Source organism: Prionailurus viverrinus, chromosome D4 (genome assembly GCF_022837055.1).
Source record: "Prionailurus viverrinus isolate Anna chromosome D4, UM_Priviv_1.0, whole genome shotgun sequence".
NCBI classification, from domain to species: Eukaryota; Metazoa; Chordata; class Mammalia; order Carnivora; family Felidae; genus Prionailurus; species Prionailurus viverrinus.
The window spans coordinates 1797923-1822461 of NC_062573.1; the positions used below are offsets into that span (position 1 = coordinate 1797923).

The following is a 24539-nucleotide window of genomic DNA, read 5'->3' on the forward strand; positions in this document are numbered from 1 at the left end:
GTGCCTCTAAATCAATTGAGGGGTGTGTGTTGGTGGTGAGGGGCCACTGGCCTGGGACCTCCCTGTCCTTCATGCTGGTTTTTGGCTCCACTTCTCTTCCTGGCCTGGGTCAAGCTTGCCACCAGGGCCAGGGGCCTGGTGGACAAAGCAGGTGAAAGTTGTGGCCGCTGAGCTTCAGGGCTGAGGGGCAAAGTACTGCCCCTGCCCCGGCCTGGCCTCTGGGGACTGGAGAAGCCAGGCGCCTTTCCTCTCTCACACCCCATTCCTCTGCGCGGGGCCGGCCCTCTCCTGCACCATTGGCTGTGGTTCCGAGGTGGATTCGGCCCACGTGAGTGCAAAGATGTAGAGGAGGCTGTGTCCTTACAACACCTGCCAGGACTGGTGGGGTCTCCGAGAAGGGGAGCTCCACTTAGCCGAAAAGTGTTCTGGAGGTTCTTTTAGGGAAGACACCGGCCTCTGGGCCCAGGCAGCGTGTGGTTCCGAGGTGGATTCGGCCCACGTGAGTGCAAAGATGTAGAGGAGGCTGTGTCCTTACAACACCTGCCAGGACTGGTGGGGTCTCCGAGAAGGGGAGCTCCACTTAGCCGAAAAGTGTTCTGGAGGTTCTTTTAGGGAAGACACCGGCCTCTGGGCCCAGGCAGCGTGGCCCCGGCTTCCGGGGAAAGAGAGAATCTGCTCACCTTTGTAGAGCTGGAGCAAAGTGGCCTGGGGGTGAAGGGAGGACCCAGTGGGGCTGAGCACGGTGTGGGTGAAGGTTAGGAAGAAGGGAGGCCCGTTGGCAAAGTGAACTGTGGCCACTGAACTGTGTGGAAAAGAGTGGCGTTTGATGAAGATTTTCAAAGAGCGTGAGACAGACTCTCCTCTCCAACTCTCCCATCCGGGTCTTCACCAAAGTCTAAAATGCTCGCATGCATTTGAGGGAGCGGATTCTTTCCGGTGGACGTGGAAAGAGGCTAGTGCAGGATGGAAAAGCAGACTGGAGGCCAGGCCGCAGGAGGTGGAGGCCAGGGTGCAGCGTGGGTCTCACGCTGGAGGGCTCATCCCAGCCCCACAGGCACCTTCCAAAGCAAGTGGTCTCCTGTCTCCTTCATCGGGCTAGGATCCCAGAGCTGGGTCCCCAGAGAATGAGAAACAGGACGTTCTCCCTGCGGGCTCCCAGGCCTGGGCATCTGCCTGGCTGAGCCAGCTGGGAGACCGGCGCTTGCTGGAGGTCCTGCCCCCAAAGCACCTACTACGAACATTATGATGGATGGGAAATCGAATGCCAAATTCTAAGTGAAAGAGAAAAAAGAGAAATGCTGCACCTTACAGGGTTCGCTACTGATTAAGTACAGCATCCTCTCCCGGGGGCAGGAATTCTCTCACTGTCTTCCCTTCTGGTGGCTCCAGTCTGGGTCATGGGTGCTCCTTAGGATCCACACCTGCTGCCCTCAGTGACTAGCAGGGTGCCTGGCAGGATGCAGTGGCTTAATAAACAGCTACTCAATGAATGAATGAGTGAGTGAATGAGGGAATGAACGAACCAGTGAATAAGTTCAAGTCTGGATGATATTTAGGATCCTGGCACCATGACTGCATTCCCCACTCGGTGTCCCCTCACTGGCCTGTGGCCAGGGGACACTGGCTTGCCTGTAAGCCCCCTTCCTCAGGGTCTCCCTAGGAGTCCCCTGACTGATGTTGACAAAAGCCAAAATTTTGCTCATCAGATGTGGAGTCTGCCCTAGACCCTGTCTGGTTCTCATCTCCACTGCTGGGCCGGCCTCAGGGCGAGGGCAGCGGGGACCATTCGCCCGAGCGACCCAAGCAAGAACAGAGCAAACATCCCTCCAGAGGTCCCACAGCAAGGGCAGAGGGGGCAGGTTCCGAGGGCTGGTGGCCTTCCGTCCAGGGTTTCCCGAGGACAGATGGACCAACCAACCGACTGACTGACGTGGGGCCAGTCCCTGTAGCTGTCACAGTGGCCCTCTGGACCAGGCCGGGAGCATAGCAGTGAAGAGGTGGGCTCGGCGGTCAGGAGGATGCGGACCTGGGCCGGCTCTGCCCTACCAGAGGAGCGGGAAGCCGGACAAGTCACTTCACCTCCCTGAGCCTCGCTGGCCACAGGTGTAAAACAGGGACACTACGGATAACCACCGTGCAGAAGTGCTTGAGGATTCGGTGGGGCCGAGACAGCGTCTGACCCACAGGGAATGCTCAACGGAAGTCACTCCTGGCTTATCATTTACATCTCTCTGCCCTGTGAGGACTCGCTGGGTGGGTTCACCTCCTCCTCTCTGGCCGTTTTATGATTGTGGGGGGTGGTGAGACAGGAGGCGTCAGCACCCCCGGAGGAATGAGGAGTGAGGACCCTGTGAGGTGTGTGTGTGTGTGTGTGTGTGTGTGTGTGAGCTGTGTGTGACCGTACACGTGTACATATACCCACACATGCGAGAGCACATGTATGGATGCATGTGTGTGCGCACGCGTGTGGGAGACTGTGCGTGTAAGTGTGGGCGTGTGTGTGTCCCTCTGTGCGCACGGGCCCCCGCACGCTGGTGGAGGGGCTACTGTGAAGGACGGTGTGGACCTGCCTCTCTGTAGCATTCGGTGTCGGTGGATTTCTCCCTGCCATCCCCTCAGACCTCCAGTCACCACGACGCCCCTCACTTCCGGCGGAGCCGCCGCCGTGGGAGCTCCCCACTCAGGATCTCTGTCTTCCCGGGGCCCCCCTGGTGCCCGGCAGAGAAAGCATCAGCGTGTGGGGTGAGTGGCTTCCCGAGCAGGAGGCCCCACTCCCGGGGCAGAAGGGCTCACCACAGGGAGCCAAACCCGGGGCTGGGATCCACTCGCTGTCACCAGTGCCCAGCGGGGCGGGTGTCAGCCCAAAGCCGAGGCCTTGCGGGTGTAACACTCTCAGACCCCACCAGGCGGAGCCACGGGCCCATCTCCACACCAGGCCCATCTCAGGAGTCTGGTTTTAAGAACCCACATTTCAGACCAAATCTGCTCGCAGGTTCTCCCCTGCAGCTCGGCCTGAGGAAGAGCTACTGGCCTCAGGCGTCTGGGCTAGCTCTGGACCGGAAGATGAGTGGGGCTGCTCAGAGCATGGGCTGGGACCCCTGCCCCCTGCCCATCCTGCTCTTCTACCTCCCACGCCGAGGGGGCCTGCCCCTGGGCCCCGAGCTGACCCAAGGAGCAGCCAGTGAGGGGCGGAAGGGGTGGGGGCTGGTCCCTGCCCGGAGCCCTGAGCGCCGCCCTGGGAGGGAGGCCGAGCTGAGGCCACACTCACCTTTCCAGCCCTGAAGACATCTCTTCACTAAACTCTGAGCTCTCACTACTGCCTGGAAAAGGAACACAGATCAATGAGCGTGGCGGCCTCGCGGAAGAGTGGCCAACCCCGGAGGAGTCTGTTCTCCTGGGTCAGCAGGCCCAGGGCCCCTGAGCTCCACAGAAGTGCCAGACGAACAGCTTTCTGACCCTGTGGGCCTCCGTATGACTTGGGGCTTTGCTGCTATTTCTGACTCCCTCTCCTGGGAGCGTCAAAGAACCAGCCCCTCCCGCCGTTCCCGGTAAGCCCTCCACTCCCTTCCCTCTGCCCCGCTGAAGGCGGCAGCTACCTGCCCACTGGCCCCCCAGGCTCTGTGTTGGCCTGGCCTGGCCCCATCACCGCCTCCCTCCTGGCCCAAGTGACACCAGTGCTAGAACAAGCCTCACCTAGTGAGGACAGGGGCCAAATGAGCACCTCCTTCCTCCCAAATGGTCACAGAGAAGCTGCCTGGCATTAGACAGAAGCCTCCAGGGAGCGCCCCTTCACCTCCTGGCCAGCATACACAAGAGACGGGCTCCACCTCCCCCAGGCTGCTCCTCTGGGGTGGACCGGGACACCGGCTCTCCAAGGTCCGGCTGCAGCCACAAGGACACCTGTCACTGCACACCGCCGAATGCCTCTGTGAGCTCTCTCAGGACCCGGAGGTGCCTCGGCTCAGCTCTCTGCCTGGGCTGGCTGCTGGCACTAAGGCGGGCCAGCCGGAGAGGAGGAGGGAGGAGGTCTCGGGCCCCTTGGGAGTCACCGGGTGGAAAGGTCTCCAGACAGGGCACATGCGCACATCGCAGTTCACTCCCGGGGCTTTCGGCTCCAGACAGAAAGATATCTGAGTTTCCCAAGAAGAGGGGCTGAGGACCAACCGCCTGGTGATCTGCCTGGATACCGGACAGCACTGTGCCTGAGTCCTTTTTCTGTCTCAGGAATAGCAAGGCCTGGGGGTTACAGGCACAGCTCAGAAAGTTTTCCTGGATGGAAAACTCAGCTGCCCAGCTGAATGCTCTGGGTCTGGCACTTCCCAAAATGGTTCCTCAGAACTTCACCCCCATCCCATTCCAAGACGTTCCGAGGAAAGGGTTCCATGACCAGGCTGTGGGGACCTGCAGACTCTACTGCCTTTCTGGAGAGATCCATAATGCTCATCAGCATACTCTAGTCTCTCAGAACGGATCTGCTTACCTGGTGCAGCCCAGCCTTTCCTGAACATACTGACTCCAGAATTCTCCCCAATACACTGACACCTACGAACCACAGCCTGCACTGTCCTAAGCTGTTGTAAAGCCCTGACTGGGTCCAATTAGGATAACTTCCCACCAGGTGAGAAGGCAGGTGCCGACTTTGCTCGTCACAGCCCTTCCGGGGGGTGGGAGATGACTGCCCCTGTAGGGACACTGCCTCAGAGACTGGGATGTGTGACAGGTGATTCCCACCCTTCCCCTTCCTCCCCCTTCCTCCCAGTGCTCATGGGCCCCCCACCCTGCAGACTGCACCGGATCAAACCCCCAGCCCGGCAACTAAGCCACCCCCAGCCCTGGGAGGGCTCCCAGACAGACACGCAGACACACAGACTACGGAAGCACAGGCACACTGAAAGGACACAGCCAGTGACAGTACTTGTCTGATGGTAGTAATGACAGGTGACCTGGGCACCGCAGGGTGACAGGCCTGTGACCAGAGCTCAACAGTGTTCTCAGCTCTGCCTCCAACCTCTCTCCACCCCAGCCTCGGCAGTTCTGTCTCTGTTCCTTCCGCTGACATAAGTACCATTTCTGGCTGAAGCTCAGACATGCAATTTTATCCCCGAAGATCAATTTTTCATCCTCCCTAACTCTGGCTTCTCAGTGTGAAGACAAGTACACGAGTGAGAGAACCCGGTGGCCCACCCAGCTGCTGTCCCCGGCAGCTCCCCCCGCTTGGCTCTGCACACTGGGCCTTGTGGCTCCCCCAGGACAGAAGCCCCGCTGGGGCCGCGGCCAGGCTCTCGCAGTTGCCAACCAATGACAGCGGGTCTCGGGTGTGCGTCCGGCTTCCTTCCACCTGCCTGCCGCGCTCAGGGCTACCGGCAGGACGAGGACAAACCCAGGTCACTTTGTGAAGCCCTGGAGATGGGGAAGCAAAGCCCTCCTGGCTCTGGCGACTCCTGTAGGGGAGCCCTTTCTGCAGAGGGTGAGGGGCCACTGGGCGCTGCACAGTGACAGAGACAGACACGGAGCACACACCGCACTGTCGTGTGCAGGCCGGAGACGCTTACCTAGGGAGAGTCCATTGGTGACAGCAGAGGAGGAGGTGAGGGCGAGGCCCCTGCGGGGGCTGCGAGACTCTAGGACACTGTCGTCCAGCAGGTGTCTCGCTTTCTCCGATGGGAATGTCGCACTTTTACTCTCAACTACACTCAACTGACACATCATACTGGAAAACGGAAAGGAAGAAAGAAGGCAGAGCTCCTTATCTGTGGAGTCACAGTGAGTATACCTGCCCTGGGGTCCTGAGCAGATGGTGCAGCCGGAGGAAAAAGGCGGCCACCCAGAACCACGGTGCAAGTCCAGGCTCGGCCCTATCTCATGGCGTGACCTTGGGCAAGTCACATCCTTTCTCTGAGCCTCAGTTTCTCCATCTGTCAAATGGGGACTATGGATACTTGCCCTGCCTGTTTCTCAGGACGATTATAAGGCTCATGTGAGTGGATCGTGCTTGTGAACCATGGCGCCACACGAGTGAAGGGGCAGAGTGGCCCTGTGGGCAGCATGCCTGGTTCTGGAGTCACACGTCTGGTCCAAATCCTTGTTCCAACCTTACTCACCATTGCAAGGTGCTTCACCCCATTGAACCTCATAGGACTCATCTTACAATGTATATGATACAGCCCCTACCTCGGAGGCCTGCAGGGGCTCAGTGACATAATGCCTGGCAGGCATGTAGCAGAGTATCTAACACAGAGCAAGCGCTAAACCCTCAGACAGCAACCCTTTTCCCCTCCAGCCTATTAGTGACTCCAGGGCCAGCCTGAGCTGGCCGAGGCTCGTGTTTTGGTGGTGGAAGAAAGGAAGGAAGGGAGGGATGGAGGGAGGAAAGAACTGAGGGAGGAGGGATCCAACTGGTTTGAGGGCCTGTGCCCAATACCCTGGGGACATGGGCATGGCTGCCCCCAGCCACGCTGAGGTCCATACATGTCCCCGAGCTGTCAGTCCCACAGGGCTGGGTGAACCAGTGGCAGGTTCACTGCTCTGCAGGCTTTCTGAAGCAATGGGCAAGCAGAGACTCTGAGTCCCAACGCAGGCAGATGCCTCGAGACACTGAGTGATGCTCTGGATGACAGTCACGGTCTCCACTGGGCTCTGGAGCTTTCCGCAAGGGAGGCACTAACCGAGCTTGGCAAACTTTCTGGAATCCAACCATTGCTGCCCTGCACTTCCCTGTAGGCCTCTTCCATTGGCTCCTGAGCCAGTGATCCCTGTCACCAGGACACAGGCCGTGCTGCCGCAGCCGGGACCGCTCCCCTGCCCCTCCCCGGCTCTCCCCGAGCCTGTGCCAGCCTGAGGAGAGGCCGTCAGCCAGGGATACCAAGAGCACGCATCAGATGGACAAGGCGGCTCCCAGTAGCCAAGCAGTCCCAGCAGCCCTGGAGCCCACGGTGGGGGGGGGGGGGGGCTCACTCAGTCACCCACTTGTTTCCCAGGCTGTGGCTCTTCCGGTGTCTCGGGACAGGGGGTGTGGGGAGGCTGCCAGCAACAGACGCGTCGGGACAGGTGGGCCGCCGGCTGAACCTCGCGGAACTGGAGCCAGTGGAGGGGCCTGTGAACAGGAGAGAGAGAGTGATGGGGGTGGGGGTGAAGCTGGGCTGGGGAAGCCCAGAGGAGGTGGCTCCGGGAGGGGTCAGGTACCTGGCCTGGCTGCTGTAGTGGGGTCAGGTTCACACAGGCCTGGTGGCTTTCTACTCAGGAGACACTGAGCCCTCACTGGCAGTATAACTAGCCTCTGAACCGACTGTTAAGGTGCCCAGCGTCCTGCTCTGCATGGTGCCCCCTGACCAGGCAGTGCCACCGGCTAACACGGGGGAGGGAGAATGTGCGGATGGAGATGGGGTGGATGTGGGGACAGGCAGCCTGGCCTGGTTTCCCCGTGGCAACACTTATCCAGGGCCACCCAGTTGGGCGACAGAATTGGGACTTCACGGCCCATCTTCTGAGTCCAAGTCCAGTGACCTGGCCCTGTGTCCTTCTCTGCCTGTTCACTCAACCAAAAATGGAAGGAGGGCTTCTCAGAGGAGGCGGGGGATTTACCGAGGTAGGGCAGGGCTAGGGAGGCAGGGGTTGAGACCCCAGGCCTATCAGTTACTGCCTGGTGACCTTGGACAGGTTACTTAACTTGTTCCCTGAGCCTCGGGTTCCTCATCTGAAAAGCGGGAGTAACTTAACTCACCTTGCAGGTGGCTGGGAGGTCATAAGGTCATGTACCTAGAATTTCACAGGTGGCACTTCTACTTGTTTCATTCTGACAACTGTTACCATGTCCTTCTCAGCCCTATGCACGGGGTCACTGGAAGGTCATGAGAGCCGGGAGGCCAGGGCCACCAACCACACTGAGTGCCGGATGCAGAGACTGAGGCAGAATCCTTCATGTCCGTGGCTAGATTTTGAGGGCCCCAAGACGCCATAGGTGCACAAGGGACCGAAGGGTTCCCTGGTTCTCCAGCATGCTTGGATCATCCTCATAAAGTCCAAACTAATGAGCCCTGTTCCCAGCCTGTCGCCACAGGAAGTCTAGGTCCCTTCTGGCCCTCCGGAAGGTTCATGAGGCGGGAACTCACATCACCCGGAGCACGGGCTTCCGGCTCCCAGCTGTTGGGTTCTCACCCCTGCCTCCCCTCCACACCCCCACCATGCACACACACCTCCTCCCTCAGCTCCCTGCGCCCCACCACCAATCCCTCTCTCCTCAAGCCCCCTCCCTTTCGAGAGACACCACTCTCCACCTCCACGAGAAAACTGTGGCTGCCAGCTCCAGCCTTGCAACTGTCACATGTGCTCCATCCACACGTGCCTTCCTGTAGGGCCTGGGGCTCGGGCACTCCTCTCCTCCCCGGTCCCGCCTGTCCCCTCTGAGAATTCACACCATCACCTCCTTTCTTTCCGGCCCCTTCCACAGCCTTTAAATACATCGTCGTCTCCCGTTTTCTGTGGAATACAGGCCCTTGACCCCGTGTTCCTCCTGGCCAGTCGCATTTCCTCAGAGGACTGTGCTCCTCGTAGCTCTGCCTCTACCCTCACACCTTCTCCCTACGGCCTGCGGCATCCGGTGCTAGTGGCCACTCCTCGCAACGTCTTGCGTCCCGGCTGTCTGTGCTGTCTCACTCCCCCCTCTCCCTGTGCCTCTTGGTCACTGTCACTCTGTCTCCTCTGTGGGCTCCTTATCCTCCACCTGGCTCTCGTGTTGGTGTTTCCTACGCAGACTTCCCTCTTTGGGTCTGGTTTTGGCTCTTAAGTTTGTCCCACAGCCCTCTTTTCTGAACCCGAGACCAATACACCCAGGATGCTTCTGTCTGAACATTCCTAAGGTACCCTGAGTTCTGCTCCGTGAAGGTCACACCCGGAACCTCCTCCTGTATTTCCAACCATGGACACTCAGTCATCTGGCCTGGAGTGTGGGGTCGTCTTGGCTTCTCCCGGACGGTGACCGGCCTCTCCTCTCCTCTTCTTACCCCCTCTTTACTTGCCAGACATGATCACCGAGGCCCCTAGATTCTGCACATCCCCTCCATACCCATCTCTCCTGTCACCACGTGGGCTGGGTCCCCACACGACCTTCTTCTACCTCCTGACAGATCCTCTAAAATCCAACCCCTGTACAGCTTCGTGAGTGTTTGAAAAAATGAAAAGCTGGGCACATCAATTCTGAGCTCGAAACTGCCAGCGGTGTGGTGTTCAATGCTGCCTGACCACCGCCTGGTCACTTACGCTGGTCTTAACGTCCTGATGGAAGAATAAAGGGAAGAAGTCGCCAGGACAGTTGTCAAGAAGGGCAGTACAGGCCTTGCCCTACCAGATATCAGAACAACACACAAAATGGTAGGAACGCACCCAGTTTGGTGTTGGGGCAGAGACGGAGAAACGGTTCGGTAAATTAGAAGGGAGAGCCCGGACTCGCTTCATGATGGTGGGTCAGTGGGGCAGGGAGGGTCTTTTCAGTACACGGCGCTAGAACCATCGGGCTCCGTGGGGAGAAAGATGAAATTGGGGTCCTCCCACCTTATGTTACACAAGCGGATTCACACCATGAATGTAAAAAAGCAAAAATGTGAAACTACTGGGGGAAAAAACATAAGAGACGATGTCGATGACCTTGGGGAAAGAAACAAAAAGCATAAGACCTGAAGTACAAAAAAACAAAACAAAACTGAATTGATTGCATTAAAATTAAACATTTCTGCACCAAAACAAACAAATGAAAGTCAGCAAAATCAATGTTAAAAGGCAAGTTGTACTCTGGGAGGAGGGATCATGTCACCCACACCCCCAGCAAAGGATTCGTGTTGAGATATATAAAGAACTTCAAATATCAGTAAGAAAGAGGCAAACCACATAGAGAAAATGGGTAAAGGACACAAACGGAAAATTCACAAAAGAGGAAAACCCCACGTGACCAATAACTACAAGGAGAGATGCTTAACCTCACCGGGGATCATGGGAATGCATATTGTATAGTAACGGTGAGAAAAAATGTTTTTACCTTAGTAGGTTGTCAAAAGTTAATTAGCCCAACAACATCAAGTGGTGGCCAGGATGTGGGAAAATGGGCTCTTAGGGTGCCAAATATTTGGAAAGCTATTAGCCTGGCGAGTGAAGGTGAAGATGCTATGCCTTTGTGACCCGGCGATTCCGGTTCTAGGTATCCCCCAGATTTCCCCCAGGAAACCCCTGCACGTATACGCACAAGGAGACACATTTATGAGGATGCTCTATGTAGCATTGTGTATAACAGCAAAAAGTCTACATGCCCCTCAAGAGGGAAATGGATAAATGAGCTGTGGTCTATTCACCCAACAAATTCTACAGAGCAGAAAACAGCGAAGAAACTGAATTTAAACTGAATTTATACGTATCCATACAGATCGCGTCCTAGAAGCATAAGCTCAGTGGAAAAGTGCAAGGTGCAAAACAATGTTTACACTGAGGCATGACGCCAGTTTTGTAAACACTGTAACACATACAAAACAACAGTATAATAGAAAAACCCTGCACAGGAATAAAACAAATTGGTCTCGGGAGAGTAGATACCTCTATGGGGAAGAAAGAGGAAGGATAGGGTAAGAGGGATTTCTGCTCTATCTGTAGTGTTATTTTACTTAAGAAAAATATAAAATGTGGCTAAATGCTAATTTCTGTTAAATATGGATAGTGGGCACAATGGGTACTCTACGTGTTCAATATTTCATCATTTAAAATGAGAATATTTTATTTTATTTTTAATTTTTTTTAATGTTTATTTATTTTTGAGAGATACAGAGACAGAATGCGAGTGGGTTAGGAGCAGAGAGAGAGGGAGACACAGAATCAGAAGCAGGCTCCAGGCTCCAAGTCATCAGCCCAGAGCCCGACGTGGGGCTCGAACTCACGAGTTGTGAGATCATGACCTGAGCCGAAGTCGGACGCTCAACCAACTGAGCCACCCAGGCGCCCCTAAAATGAGAATATTTTAAAAACACATGGATGAGGTGCCTGGGTGGCTCAGTCGGTTGAGCCTCTGACTTCAGCTTAGGTCATGATCTCACGGTTCGTGAGTTCAAGCCCCGCATCGGGCTCTGTGCTGACGGCTCAGAGCCTGGAGCCTGCTTCGGATTCTGTGTCTCCCTCTCTCTCTGACCCTCCCCCATTCATGCTCTGTCTCTGTCTCAAAAATAAATAAACATTAAAAAAAATTTTTTTAAATAAATAAAAACACATGGATGCCTACTATGTGCCAGGGGCTGTGCTGGAATCTTCCATTTGCCCTCCAGATTTGTCCTGCACCCTTTTCCACCCTGTGCCATTAACTGGGAGCTGGGCTTGGGGCCTCGGTCAGTGGGCTCCCTTCCCTCTGGCTCCTCATTGGATCAGGCCTATGGGGAGCCGTGGCCAGAGACTGGGGGGAGGGAGGAGAGAGGCTAAGGCACCATTTCCTCCAGACTCCCCTTCAGGGTCACCCCTGAGAGGCGGCAGTTTCCCCAAGTCCTCTCTACTCTGGTTTTCATAACCGCTGTCTCCCTGCACTCCTGTTCCGGCGCTGGGGTGCTGCGATGCCCTTAGGGTTCCTTAAACCCGCCGGCCCCTTTCTGAAAAATTCCTCTGATCACCCCGCTGGACTGTGCCATCTGTGTCCTGCTGAGGCCCTGCGGTGCTTTCATTTAACCCACACAACAGCCCTCTGAGGTCTGTACATTAGCCTTAATTCACAAACGGGGAAGCAGCAGCTCAGGAGGTTAAGCTTCAAGGGCAGGGAGCTGGTTGGCTAGGCAATCAGGTTCAAGTCTGGGCCTTGTGAATCCATGAGCAGACACCTGGGACCACCTGCCTGCCACCCCCTCCAGGAATCCCCCTTCCCACCACTGATAGGGTCACAGGGGAGCCTACGCCAGACCGCTGTGGCCTTGCTCCTGGATCCGGATAGGGATAGACACCTTTCTCGAGAATTTTTCAGATGTGAGTCTAGAACATGTCTGAGGACAATCACTTTTTGCCAGCTGTGCAAGAGAACCTAGACGTTGCCAACGGCCATGTTTCCTGCTTGTGGAAAAGAGTCCCGTTTTAGTCGTTCCCGCAGCCCTGGGCCGCGTCCTTCCTTCCCTGGCTGCTCAGCCCTTCCTGGACCCCATAAGCCAAAGGTTCCCCTTTTGGTAGAGGCAGCCAGCATCTGTCTCATTGTCCGCAGCCCAAGGAACCTGACCCCGAGGCCCCACCACACCACACCGCCTCCTAGAGGGCTGCCTGGGTGGCCTAGCCTGGTGGCAGGACGCAGGGGAGGCTGCTGGAGGTCCCAACTGCAGCCCACACAGGACATCTCAAAAACAGACTCTGGCAGACCATGATAACGAAGCCGGAGAGGCGGGGCCCGCACCTCACCGGATCCGGTCCTCGGAAGGCCCTGGAGGAGTGTGCGGAGGTACCGGACGGGTAACTAAGCTTCGTGTGCGCGTGCGTTTTCCTGGCGAGGAGTTCCACCCTGCCAGCAGCTCTGTCAACTGGGGAGTGTATCTGAAGCATCTGCAGAGTGTGTGAGAAATGGGGTTTCTTGGGCCGGTCCTGGAGGTTCTCATCCCACTGGCTCTCCAGGTGACTGGCACGTGTGCCCCAGAAGACCTTCCGCTCAATCTCTGTCCTGGAGGAAGCGTCTCGTGTGGCTGCTCCAGAGACGAAGGGGAAGAACGGAAGCCCTCCTGCTCTGTTTTCGTTTGGCACTATTGCTCAACGAACGAGTCCGTGCGGAGGGTGGAATTTGCCTTGTTTATCAGTGGCATGGACGTGGGATCACACCCCCTGAGTCACTCTGGCTCCCACCCTGGGTTCAGAAAGTATTTTGTAAAGGTCAGTTCGCGCACTGCTCCTCCCCTGGAGTTTGAACTGGAATTTGACTCCCAGTGTTGTTGTAGTAAATGATAACGGTGATAATTAAGGTGGAGCGTTCCACCCCCGGCACCGCGTGGTGCCGCCACGCGTGGGCGTGCTGCCCTCCACGCAGGGGTGGCGGCGGGTTCATAAGTGAGAAAGCCAGGGCTTACGCAGTTGCCATGGGCTGCTGGGGGGTGGGGGGCTCGCAGTTCAAAGGTCAGGCATTGGTGAAAACCCGAGGCAGAAGAAACACAGTGACACATCTGAGGTGATCTGATAAGCGGGAGGCACTTCCTCCAGGAACTCTGTTGGGTAAGGTCTAGTTGCTACTGTTGCAGGTGAAGGTGGAGAAGAGGACCAACATCTATTATGCACCAGCTGTGTGCCAGGCTTGTACGAACACTCCAACACGGACTCCTATGCAGTTGGTAATTTGACAATTGCCGTTAAAAAAATTTTTTTTAAAGGTTTATTCATTTTTCAGAGACAGACAGAGACAGAACATGAGGTGGGGAGGGGCAGAGAGAGAGGGAGACACAGACTCTGAAGCAGGCTCCAGGCTCTGACCTGTCAGCACAGAGCCCGACGTGGGGCTCGAACCCATGAACTGTGAGATCATGACCTGAGCTGAAGTCAGATGCCTAACGGACTGAGCCACCCAGGCGCCCCTACAATTGCCATTTTAAAGGGACATTCCAAGGCATGTAAGGTCACGCGCTGGAGGGGTGCTGGCTTTGTTCCCTCAGCTGCCCATGCGTGCTGTGCCGTGCCTAGAGAGCTGGACTCTCCAAGCCTCTTCTGGGAACTTGCTTGGCTTTCCCGCTCACTCCCTTTCTCACCTGCCTCCAGATGGTTCCTGCATCCTGGCTCTGATCTGCATGTTCCAGCTCTCCTACGCTTCCGGACTCGCCCTTGGTTTCTTCCGCTCGGCTCCGGATTCTCCCTCCAGGACGAGGCCCAGATCCGCCTCCTTCTTCTTGCTGCTTTGGACGGCCTTGGGAGGCATGCCTGGCCTCAGATGGCCCTCAGCCGGGTTGAGGAAAGGGTGGGAGGCCCAAGCAGAAGAGGCTGTGATCTCCCTGGGCCCAGAGTCCAAGCTGATACTGCTCCTAATGCCCTGGGTCTCAGCCACTCCCACCCCCTGGTTGTTGACCAATAGCCTGGTCTGACGCTAAAGCCGAAGAATTTTCATTCAGTTGGGACCTAGGGTTAGGGGGTGGGGGTGGGGGGGCTCCTCTGCCAGTAAGAGACATTCTCTGCTACTGAAAGGCCTCACGTTCCTGTTCCACTAAGCCTGGAGTGGCCACCACGTGACAGCACCAGGGAACACTTGTCTTCTGGGACCATTTCTGAGCTGAGCAGCTGGCAATTTTGTTTCTCCATGTCCCCTGGGGCAAGGGCAGGGGTGGGGGCAGTGATAATGAACTGGGGTTCTGGCCTCGCTGTGCGGAGCGTGGTCCCCGCTGCCCAGCCCGATATGGCACGGACAGCTGGAAAAACTGACCATGTGGCTTGACTATCTCAGAGGATTGCTCTATTTTTCCTCCGCATAATTTTTCCATGAATAATCTTTAAAGCTCTTTAAGTGGCTGTTTCTTTAGCAGTTTTATTGGAACATATGAGAACTGACAGTCTCTGTGGGGAACGAGATATCATGTTGAAAAAAAAAATCTGGTTTTCATTACATTTCTCTCAAGAAACCAACAGGCTGCCCAACAGACCACTCATTGATTGGAAGAGAAAAGAGCACAGGGCCTTCTAATAATGGCTCTGCAGAAGACAGGAGTGAGGGTGATGAATGGTCCTAGCTAAGAACTCAGAGTCTGGAGGCAGGCAGACCCGGGCTCCCGTGCTATCTGCCACTTGCAGGCTGAGTGACCTTGGGAAAGCCACCTCGCACCTCTCCACCTGATTCTACATCTGCAACACAGGAACAGTGGTCTGACCTGGCAGCCTCCCTGTAAGGAGGAAATGATCCAGCATCCCTCCCTCCTTCCTGCAGCAAACGTTTCCTGACCCTGTGCCAGCCCTGAGCCAGGGGCTGGTCAGCCACGTTGGATTAGAGGGCTGATGCTCTGCTTTCATGGGGTTTACAGTCAGGTGGGGGACAAAGACAAGCAAGCGGAAAATTACACCCAGGAGGGACACGTGCTTCGATAGGAGAAAAAGAAATAATAATCATGGTAATAGCAAAAACTACACCGACAGAGTAACTACCACGACGATAATGGTGGTGATAATGGAACACCTGACCTTCTTTGTGCATCTACAGGCGCCACACACTGTGCTAAATGCTTTGTACACAGGATCTCATTTAAAGGCCTTGCGGCAACACTGCCTCCCAGGAGCTGTTGTTAGCTCAGCGCTGTGATGTGGGACCTGAGGTCAGAAGGGTTAGGGAGCTTGCCTGGGCAAGCAGCTGGTGACCAGTGGAGCCATCTGAGTGCGTCTGAGAACGCGGGAAGGTCGGAGAGGAGCTGAGGGTCTGACATCCAGGCTGAGCCTAAGAGATCCAGCTGAGGCCTATGCAGCAGGAGCAGGAAGAGCAAAGACAATGGAACCTACTAGAGAAACTGCAGGGAGCCACCCTGGCGGAAGAGCTGAGGGCGGGACTGTGTATGGGGGGCGGATGGTGGCTGCGGTGGAGGGGGGGAGGAGTGGGGGTGGGGGGGCACCTGAGGAGCTTGGAGTTTAAGGAGGGGAAGGTGTCGAGATTTTTAGGAGGGGTGGTGATGTGCTCAGAATCGCACCCTAGAAAGCTCACTCTGGCTGGAGAAGCACGTGGTTGCAGCCCCAACGACAGGCTGGGAAGGAGAAAGAGGAGGAGAGGGGTCAAGGGGGTGGATCAGCAGGGGTGTGGTGGGAGGGGGGCTTGGGGCAGCGTAGCTGGATGCTAGTGCTGTTCACTTAGGGAGCAGGCTCGGGGGACCGACGAGAAGTTCAGGTCGGGACTGATGCGAAGGGGCCACTGGGGGAGTGTTCAGGAGACAGACCGCGCCAGGGACAGACGTGTCCAGCCAGGGGAGTGTGAAGCCCCGGGAGTGGGCGAATTATCCAGAGTTGCAAGCTCGGTGAGAAGAGGGAAGGCTTGGGACAGAACCAGTGTTTGTGGGATGAGAAGAGACAACCTAAAAAGGAACTTGTGTAGAACCAGGGTCGACAGAACAACTCTTTGAGAAAAGCGTCATTTTAGATGCAGGAGGAGAGTGATCTCAGGCTTCACTTGTAATTCTAACGGAAGGCGTCAGAGGCGATGCGCGGTTTTCAGGCCAGCGGCCCTGACTTCGGCTGCCACTTCTTCCCGCTCCGAGGTGCCTGGTGCAGGCAGCACCCATTTCCGGGGCTGGAACACAGAGCAGCGGCTGCCTTCCCTTGGGTGTGGGTCTCTAGGGGGAGCAAGCTGGAGGGGCCTGGCCTGCCACCTCAGTCGGCCGGCCAGCGCCAAGAGCCAGCGTCCCCCTCTGCCCACCCATGTGGACCCAGCAGACAGTTGTGACACACCTCAGAAACGGCCTTCTGCTCCGCTAGATGTTTCCCTCGGGAGAAGGGAGAGATGGAGGAAAAAGCCGCTGACCTGCTCCCTTCCTCAGCGGCTAAAGGAGCAGCAGCAAGGGGTTCCAGGGAGACGCAGGCCCAGTGCTGACGACACGCATGTCCTGTGTTCTCAGAGAGGGCAGCGACCCCGTGTCCTCAGAGAGGGCCAGGCCCTCCGGTCACTCACTCTCCCGTGGCCTGCACTTGCCTTCAGCGCTCATCCACTTGTCACTAAGGAATGAGATGTGACTTCCTGTTGACCAGAGTCTCCCACCAGCACCAGCTCGGGGAGGCAGGGGCTGCGGGACTCGAGTGTGCACGACAGACGGGCCGGTGCTCTGGCTAGACGGGCTGGCTCTGCTGAGGGGGACGGGGAGCCTTGTTCCCACGGCTTTCCGGCAGCAACTGGGGCCCTGGCCCGGTCGGCATTGCCCAGGTTAAGCAGTCTGGCAGCCAGGCTGCCGCTCGCGGGGTGCTTTCCAAGTCTTGCACACTGTAAGTTAACGGGAGGGAGCTGTGGCAGAGGGGACTTGGAGTCACGAGACTCGAGTTCCAGTCCAGCCTCCGCCTGGGCTGCCGGGAGCTTGGGGTCCGGCCTCCTCGGCCCCCGAGCCTCTCCGGGTTGGAGAAGGGGAGTGACCACGGCCGGACGTGGAGCTCCCGACAGTGCCACCGGGCCATGCGGTTCACGGGGCGGACTTGCTCCCAGCTTGAAGAGGTTCTGCGCCTCCCGGCCTCTTTACTGTGTGTGCCATGAGCCCTGTTCCCACAGCGGGGACTTGGGCCCTCTCCGGGGCTGCCAGAGCCCTGTGGCACCCGGGGACATGGGGGTCCTCTGCACAGAAAGCCTTCTCTGGCCAGGTTTCACGGTCGGCCCTCAGCGCTGGTCACTTTCACATTCACACACGTGCTTTGTTTCTCATACATGCAGCTCTCCCGGGTCCTTGCTGTGAGCCAAGATCTGGCTCACACGTCATTCAGAATGCCCCGGTCCATTTCTTTCTGAACAATGGCATTGGATCCCCCTTCAGCGGTGGTGAGGCCCAGATGCTTTCTCCCTGGGGTCAGGGCAGGGAATGCAGGGGAAGCCGCCGGTGCCGTGTGTGGCGCGGTGGGGGGAGGAGGGGGGCTGGGCCACAGTGGGGCACAGAGTTGGACAGAAGCGGGCTTGTGTCTCTGCTCCTCTGCTTGACCTTGACATAGCAGGCCATGAGGTGAGAGACGAGGAACGGAGATGTGAACTTCCAGAGCGAAGAGGCGGGCACTGGCTTCTCAGCTCTTGAGCCCCTCGCCCATTCTGAAAATCTATGAAAGCTAACAGAGGAGGCTGTGGAAGGGAGAGTCCCCAGCCCTGCCCACGGGGTGCTCTCTTCTTCTGCTCACTACTCTACAGTGCAGGCCGACGTCCCCACAGACCGCTTGGGGAACTTGAAATATGTCCTCAGCAGTTGGGAGACCCAGGGGACTCCTAGTCTTTGCTCAGTCATGGGAGCCAACACGGCCCCAGCCACACCAGGGTCAGCTGCATCTGCAAGTCTGTCAGGACAAGGATGGCTGTGGCCTCCCACCAACCAAGGGCTCACAGGGACCCAAGCAGCAAGGAGCTGGCAGTGGACACAGACTCTGAGGGGCCATGGAAGGGGCTGCGGCGGCCCCAGAATGGATTTGCATCTGTCTAGGTCAAGGGACCTATGGGATCCCATGGAAGTGCTCACCTGAGGAAGCATCAACGAACTGACTGTCACCTGGAGGCCCCAAGACAGCAGTGCCCGCCGCTAAGACCATGTCCTTTGTGGCAGGCCCTGAGGTTAGCAAGCCAACAGAGATAGAGAAAGGCCTGGTGGAGAGAAGGGCCAAGCACCCCCAACCCTGACCATGAGAGGTCAGGCCTCATGCCTCCAGCTAGGCGGAGCAAAGAGGACTTAATGGCAAATCAGATTTGCAGTTGTGACTCTCACACAGAACCAGCCTTCTAAGAACCAAGCGGGGAGAGTGTGTGACTCAAAAATGTCTCTAAGAAAGGCACAGATGTGCCAAGGTTGTCACCCAGGGCCGTGATGACTGCACAGACACCGGGAGACATAGGGAGAGACCTGTGCCTGAGGGGGGTGGGCCGGCCGGAGAAGGGGGCACAGCCGCACACTTTTGATTGCTGTACCGCACAGACACCAGCAGCAATGGGGACAGAGCCCAGAGCAATCTGGGACCTGCAAGCGCATCCTGGTTGTCCCATGCATGGGATACAGGCAACCACCAGTCCAGACCCTTGGGCTTAGCGGCTGGCTCTGCTCCTTCCTGCCCCAGCACCTCCCCCTACAGAATACAGATATCAGCCCTCACCTCACAGGGTAGGCGTGAGGGTCCTGAATGAGCACAGGAAGTGCTTACAACAGTGTCTGGCAGCGAGTACAAGCTCAGTGCGCGCTAGCTGCCACCACCACCACCATCGTCGTCGTCGTCGTCGTCATCGTCATCATCCAGCCTCTGTTCCCCCACCGCGAACTAGCTGGCGTGGTGGTTTTAACACACGTCCACAAATTCTTGACGTGGTCCCTGTTGAGTGGTAGGGTCTCTGACCCCTCTCCTTGGACCAGGGTGGACCTTGACCGACAGAGTGTAGTAGAAGCGAGGCTACGTGACTTCCGAGGCAGGTCACGCAGACGCCATGATGCAGCTTCCACCCAGCTCTTGGGACGTTTGCCTTGGGGGAACGCTGCCGTGTAGGAGTCTGACCACTCTGAGCCTGCCATACGGTAAGGAAGCCCAGGCCACGTGGGAGGCCACGTGTACACACGCGTTCTGCCCCAGCCGTGGCCCGTCAACAGCCAGCATCACGCACATCCAGATGATTCCAGCGCCTAGCCGTTGAGTCCCTCTCAACCTTCGACTTTCTGGCAGAGGCCCCGGATATTGTGAAGCAGAGACAAGCCCTCCTGGCTGTGTCCCGTCCTATTTCCTGATCCACAGAACCTGTGCGTGTAACAAGATGATGGTTTTGTGACACTAGGTTCCAGGGTGGCTGGTTATACAGCAGCGGTACCCGGCACAGCTGGTGACTGGTGAGTTGGACTTGAGGTGAGGGCCCTCCGGCTCCCCGTCCCCTGCTCTGCGTCATGCTGTCCCTCCATCGGGACAGCATCAGGGCCCGCCCTATGAGGGCCCGGAGCCAGAAATCCTGAGTGGTGAGCATGTGCCAGGCGCTGCGCTAAGGGCTCTTCTGGCACGGCCTCAGCCCCGCGAAGTAAGCCCGCGTGAAGTAGTTATTCCTACTGCTGTTTCGCCAACAAGAAAACTGAGGCTCAGAGGGATGAAGCCGATCGCCCGAGGTCCCACAGCTAAGAAGTGCTGGAGCTGGGCTTTGAACTCAGGTCTGCCCGACTCCGAAGCAGGGCTTCTACCCAAGAGGCAATAAAACAAGACACGAAGGTATGTCGAGAGCAGTTCTGAAGGTGCGCGTAGAAAAGGCCAAGGCCCGCGCTCAGGTTTTCCATGGCCCTGCTTTGCTGCCAAGGACTCTTAGAAAACCTGTCAGTTGGTTCAGCCACGTGGGGGCGGGGCTAACAGAATCTGGAAATGTCTTCATCGGTTCCAAGGCACACACAAACATTACTTGCCCTCTCTGGGGGTCAACGTTCTTTATGATTTTTGCTCTCCAGGAAAATATTAGTTCATTTATATAAACGAAACATTACATATAGGGGGATGGGGATTGAAAACGTGGCATTCCTGGCCCTTTTTCCTCCCAGCCCAGAAACTGAGACGGTTTCTCCATTTCCGTTCTCACAGTCTATTTGCTGGTGTGGAGCTGCCGGCACAGTCACTGCCAGGGGTGGAGACGGGGCAGCCGTCTGTGGGGCACAGGGGTTCTCACAGACACAGAGGGCACAGCATCAGCTCCGGGCCACGCTGGCACTAACCACGGCCTCCGAGAGACCCACGACCGGCTGTTCCCAATGCTAGAGTTAGCAGGTCTCATTGCCTGAGGGGGGTGGGCTGGCTAGAGAAGTGGGCACAGCCGCACAGAAGGGTCAGGGAGCCCACCGGCCATCTCGGTCGTGCTCACGCTGGCCTCCTCGGGCTCCTTCCTGCACCACACCCTGTGCCCTCACGGCTTCTGCTGCTTGTCTCCTCTGCTAAAGCCTAAGCTCCATGCGGGCAGGTCTCTGCCTCGTTCCACTGGGTACCTGGCTCACTGCAAGCGTCTGGCTCACAGCAGGCCCTTGGCACGTACGTCCGGAGTGCAAAAGCCAATGAACGCATCTTGGGGCCTCTCCTTGGCAGGTGTGGGGGTGGGTGCCTGACTGCTGGAAAGGGAGCCCAGAGCTGTAGCTTGAACCCCATCCTGAGGAGCTGAGGGAGGCTGCGTTCCTCCCATTCCTGGGACTGCAAGAGGCACATTCCTGTCCTTGGGCCTGGTCGGGCTCCTGCCACGCAGCCCGGTCTGACTGCCAGAGTGGGGACGGCGTCCTGGGAGCTGCCCCTCTGGTCCCGCCCTCCACAGGACCCCTCGGCTGTCCCAGGCCACAGCAGCCTCTCTGTCCTGGGAGAGGCTACGAGGCTGCGGGTGGGAAGCCAGGACCACTGAGTGCATCGGAAGCCTTCCAGACGCTCCCGGGCTCTCTGGTGATCAATGAAAACCTTAACATCCTGCTTCTAGGGTGGGAGCCAGGGCTTTGGAAAACTGGTGGAAAACCCGCCTGTGAGCCACTCTCGCACCACCGTGTGAAAACTGCCGCGTCAGCACTTCCCTGGAAGGGAGTGCGGAGTCAGCAGTCGGCGGCCGGAGCTGCTTCCCAGAGCCCTGTGCCCGCAGGGGCCCGGCCAGCAGCTCAGAGATCCTGCCTGAAGGAGACCCGAGGGCAGGCGAGGCGCCCGGCGGCCAGGCTCCGGGGACGCTGGCTGTGGTCCCTACCTCAGGGGGCCTTCAGTGCGGTGGGGAAGGCAGACAGGGGACAAATGTGCACAGGTAACAGTGTCCTTCCCACAGAGGGAAGAGCTGTGGAGAAGCACAGACCGTCCCTGCAAGAGTGTGCAATGCTGGGTTGGCAAACTTTCTGTAAAAAGCCAGATGGTGAATATTTTAGGCTTTGGAGGCCATAGGGTCTCTGTCCCAACTACTCAGCTCGGCCACTGTCAGGGAAGCAGACACAGACAATGTCAACGGATGGGTGTGGTGTGCTCCCATACAAAAACAGGGGCGGGCTGGCCTCGGCCACGGCCCGCCAGCCCCGGTGTTAACTGTTAACAGCCCTGACCCCCCAGCTTGGGAGGGCGGGAGGGTGGAGTCCGCTGGGAGAAAAGTATCCCTGAGGCAGCAGTGTTTCACTAAAACCTGGAGGCTGATTCGGTGACGGAGGCACAATCATAATACCCACGACCATCACACCATCCCAATAACACTACCCTTGATGCGAGTGCTCGGTGTGTCAGGCAGTGTGTTTCACACACGGGTTCTCAACACATTCCCACAACAACCCTGTGAGAGAGACACGACAACGCCCACTTTACAGATGGAGAAACCGAGGCTTGGCGGGTGTGCCGGCTATTCTGTGTGCCCCTTAGATGCCGAGTCCTCCTCAGCTCAGCAATCGCTGGAGTGGGTGACACTTTTGCTGTCCCAGGTCCCTCAGCCTAGGGTGCTGGAGCCGGGCCAGGGGGCGGGGGGTGGGGGGGCAATCTGTTCCCTGCGGGGATTCGGACTGGTGGTGGGTTGATTTGCTGGATTCTGGCCTCTACGGCTAATAAACAACAGAGCCAGAGGGAGGTGATGGTGGCTATAACAGGAGAGTCTGGCGAACCTCGATGAAGCTGGGCCAGGGGCTGGGTCTTGGCTCCTGGGCACTTGTTTCTAAAGTTCATTTATTTATTTTGAAAGAGAGAGAGGGAGAGGGAGAGAGAGAGAAAGGGAAGGAAAGAAAGAGAAAGGGGGAGGGGCAGAGAGAGAGAGAGAGAGAGAGAGAGAATCCCAAGAAGGCTCTGTCCTGTCTGCACAGAGCCCGACGCAGGGCTTGAACTCACGAACAGTGGGATCATGACCTGAGCCGAAACCAAGAGTTGGATGCTTAACCCACTCAGCTACCCAGGTGCCCCCGGCCCTCCCCACCGGCACTGGTTTTCATCATAGGCAGGGGTCAAAAGTCAATGCAGCTCCTCCTTTCCTGCCTGAGGCTCAGTGAGAGGCCCAGTTCCTGAGGCCCGCAATTAGCATTGTTAGTTCTCTGAGCCTGGCTCCTGGTCTACAGCCTCCGGCCTAGCAGGGGGAGCCACTGATGTTCAGTGCAGAACTGGGCAGGGGGGCCAGGGCAGGGGCGGTGGGGGAGCTGGGCTCTTCTTTTGGGAGGAGGTGGGAGGCAGGTGCCCTGATAACAAGCAGCCTGCAGGCCGAGTGGCTGATGCTCGGGAGGCGAGGCTGGCAGCTAAGGCTGCCCGAGCTGCAGGTGGGTGTGTGCAGGGCACTGGGGAGGGGGAGGCTCTCTGAAGACCAGGCGTGAGGCTACAGCCACGAGACCCGCTTGTGCTCTAGGCCAGTGCTCACCAAAGGCCCACCCGGAGCCTCGGCCTGCTGCTTCCTCCCTTCCAGTCATTCATCTGTGAACCCTGTGAGGGCTGAGCATCTGTGGAGCACAAGCCTTATGAGGGGAGCTGGAGACTCAACAGGAACTAAGTGAGGCCCAGTGACCAAAGAGAACAATTACAAACTAGGGTGTCATAAAGAAACAAAGAGCTGAAATCAAGTCTCTCCGAGTTTAGAACGACGAGCAAGAGTGGACCATGGAAATATGAGGGAAAAGGCATTCCAGGCATGTGCAAGGAGCCTGGCTGGGGAACTTCCCAGAGGCCTTGCTTCTCTCAAGCAGAGATGAGACTTGAGTTTGACCCGTGGCTGGAGAGAGTCCCTGGAGAGAGGCAGAGCTGACCCCTCAAGCCAAGGCTAAGGCCCCCTCTCTGCCATCGCTCTTCCTGGGCCACGCCTTACCCCCTAGCGGCTTTTGCGGCCCATCTCCCCTGCTAAAGCCTAAGCTCCGTGTGGGCAGGTCGTCACCTCGTTCCACTGGGTGCCTGGCTCACAGCAGACCCTCCCACCTCTCTCTGCTCAATGGCTCGTGCACATAGGGAGAGAAAAGGAGGCATGGGCCAGGCGCCGCAGGGGAGGAAGTGATGGAATCACACAGCAGGAAGGAGCACTAGGAGACGAATCCTCAGGCACCGTCCAGAGGGTGGAAAGATAAAGTGTGGCTGTGGGGACTTCTTGACACCTGGGGAAGGCCAGAGACTTGGCTGATCCTGTTAGGGCACGTTAACCAGAAAACGCGGCAGAGGCCTCGTCCTCAAACTAATCTGAACAAGACTCGGGGGCAGAACGCTTTTCGATTCAAGCCCACTCTCTGCTCCGACTTTGGCATCACCTCCTGAAGACATAGTCTCAAATGGCTAGGGTTTCCTACTGTTCCTTCTATGGCCCTAAACAATTGTTTCGAGTCCTGTTGTTATTTCCCACATCCCTCTGATGGGAACCCTGTCCCCATCCCCCTGATCACTAGGGACACTGTGTATGTCCCAGTATGTGATAAAGCTGATGCTACAGGAAGGTGAGCCCTCTGTGTCTGGTGGCACCAAATACCCAGCACCTTGTGTATCCCTCCAGGGCAGTCAACCTGCACCGGGGGCAGCAGGCCCGATGATAAGTGTCCAGGTGACTCAGAGAAGATCCTAGAGTTTTCCCTACCCTGTGCATGTTCCCAGCCTGGGATCCTGATCTGGCCTTTCTTGGGGCTGTTGGGTCCCAGGCTCTTCCAGGGAGCCCCAGCCCAGAGGCGTCCCACGGGGGCCCCATGGATTAGGAGCCCGGAAGGCTGATGTGCGAGGGCTACGGGACTGCGGAGTCTGCCAACCTACACCTGTGCTCTTGACCCACAGTCAGGGCCAGCCCCGGCAGCCATGCCTGGGCTACCAGCGGTGTGTCCCCACTCGAGGTGGCTACGATACCTGCAAGATCTTCCTTGGAAGAGACCAGTCTCGGAGAGCTGCTTCCTGGTTCGATTCTGAGTGACAGTCTGGAAGGGAAGATTTTTACAAGATCAGAGAGGCTCTGGGGTGTCAGAGGGGGACTGATCACATGTGTG

General features: G+C 57.4%; 1 protein-coding gene across 12 annotated transcripts in view; it reads right to left on the reverse strand.

Moving 5' to 3' along the window:
• Positions 1-24539, reverse strand: part of RALGPS1 (Ral GEF with PH domain and SH3 binding motif 1) — a 276302-nt gene that overhangs the window by 22304 nt on the left and 229459 nt on the right. For 9 of the 12 annotated variants that reach the window (XM_047829936.1, XM_047829939.1, XM_047829938.1 and 6 more), the window contains 4 exons: positions 24403-24470; positions 6967-7093; positions 5553-5710; positions 3269-3320 (listed from right to left, as the gene is read on the reverse strand). In XM_047829936.1, coding sequence (XP_047685892.1) covers positions 3269-3320; positions 5553-5710; positions 6967-7093; positions 24403-24470 — 405 coding nt within the window. Of the gene's footprint in view, positions 1-3268; positions 3321-5552; positions 5711-6966; positions 7094-18131; positions 18219-24402; positions 24471-24539 lie in introns of those variants that run through there. The other 3 variants (XM_047829942.1, XM_047829941.1, XM_047829940.1) reach the window with 3 other exon arrangements.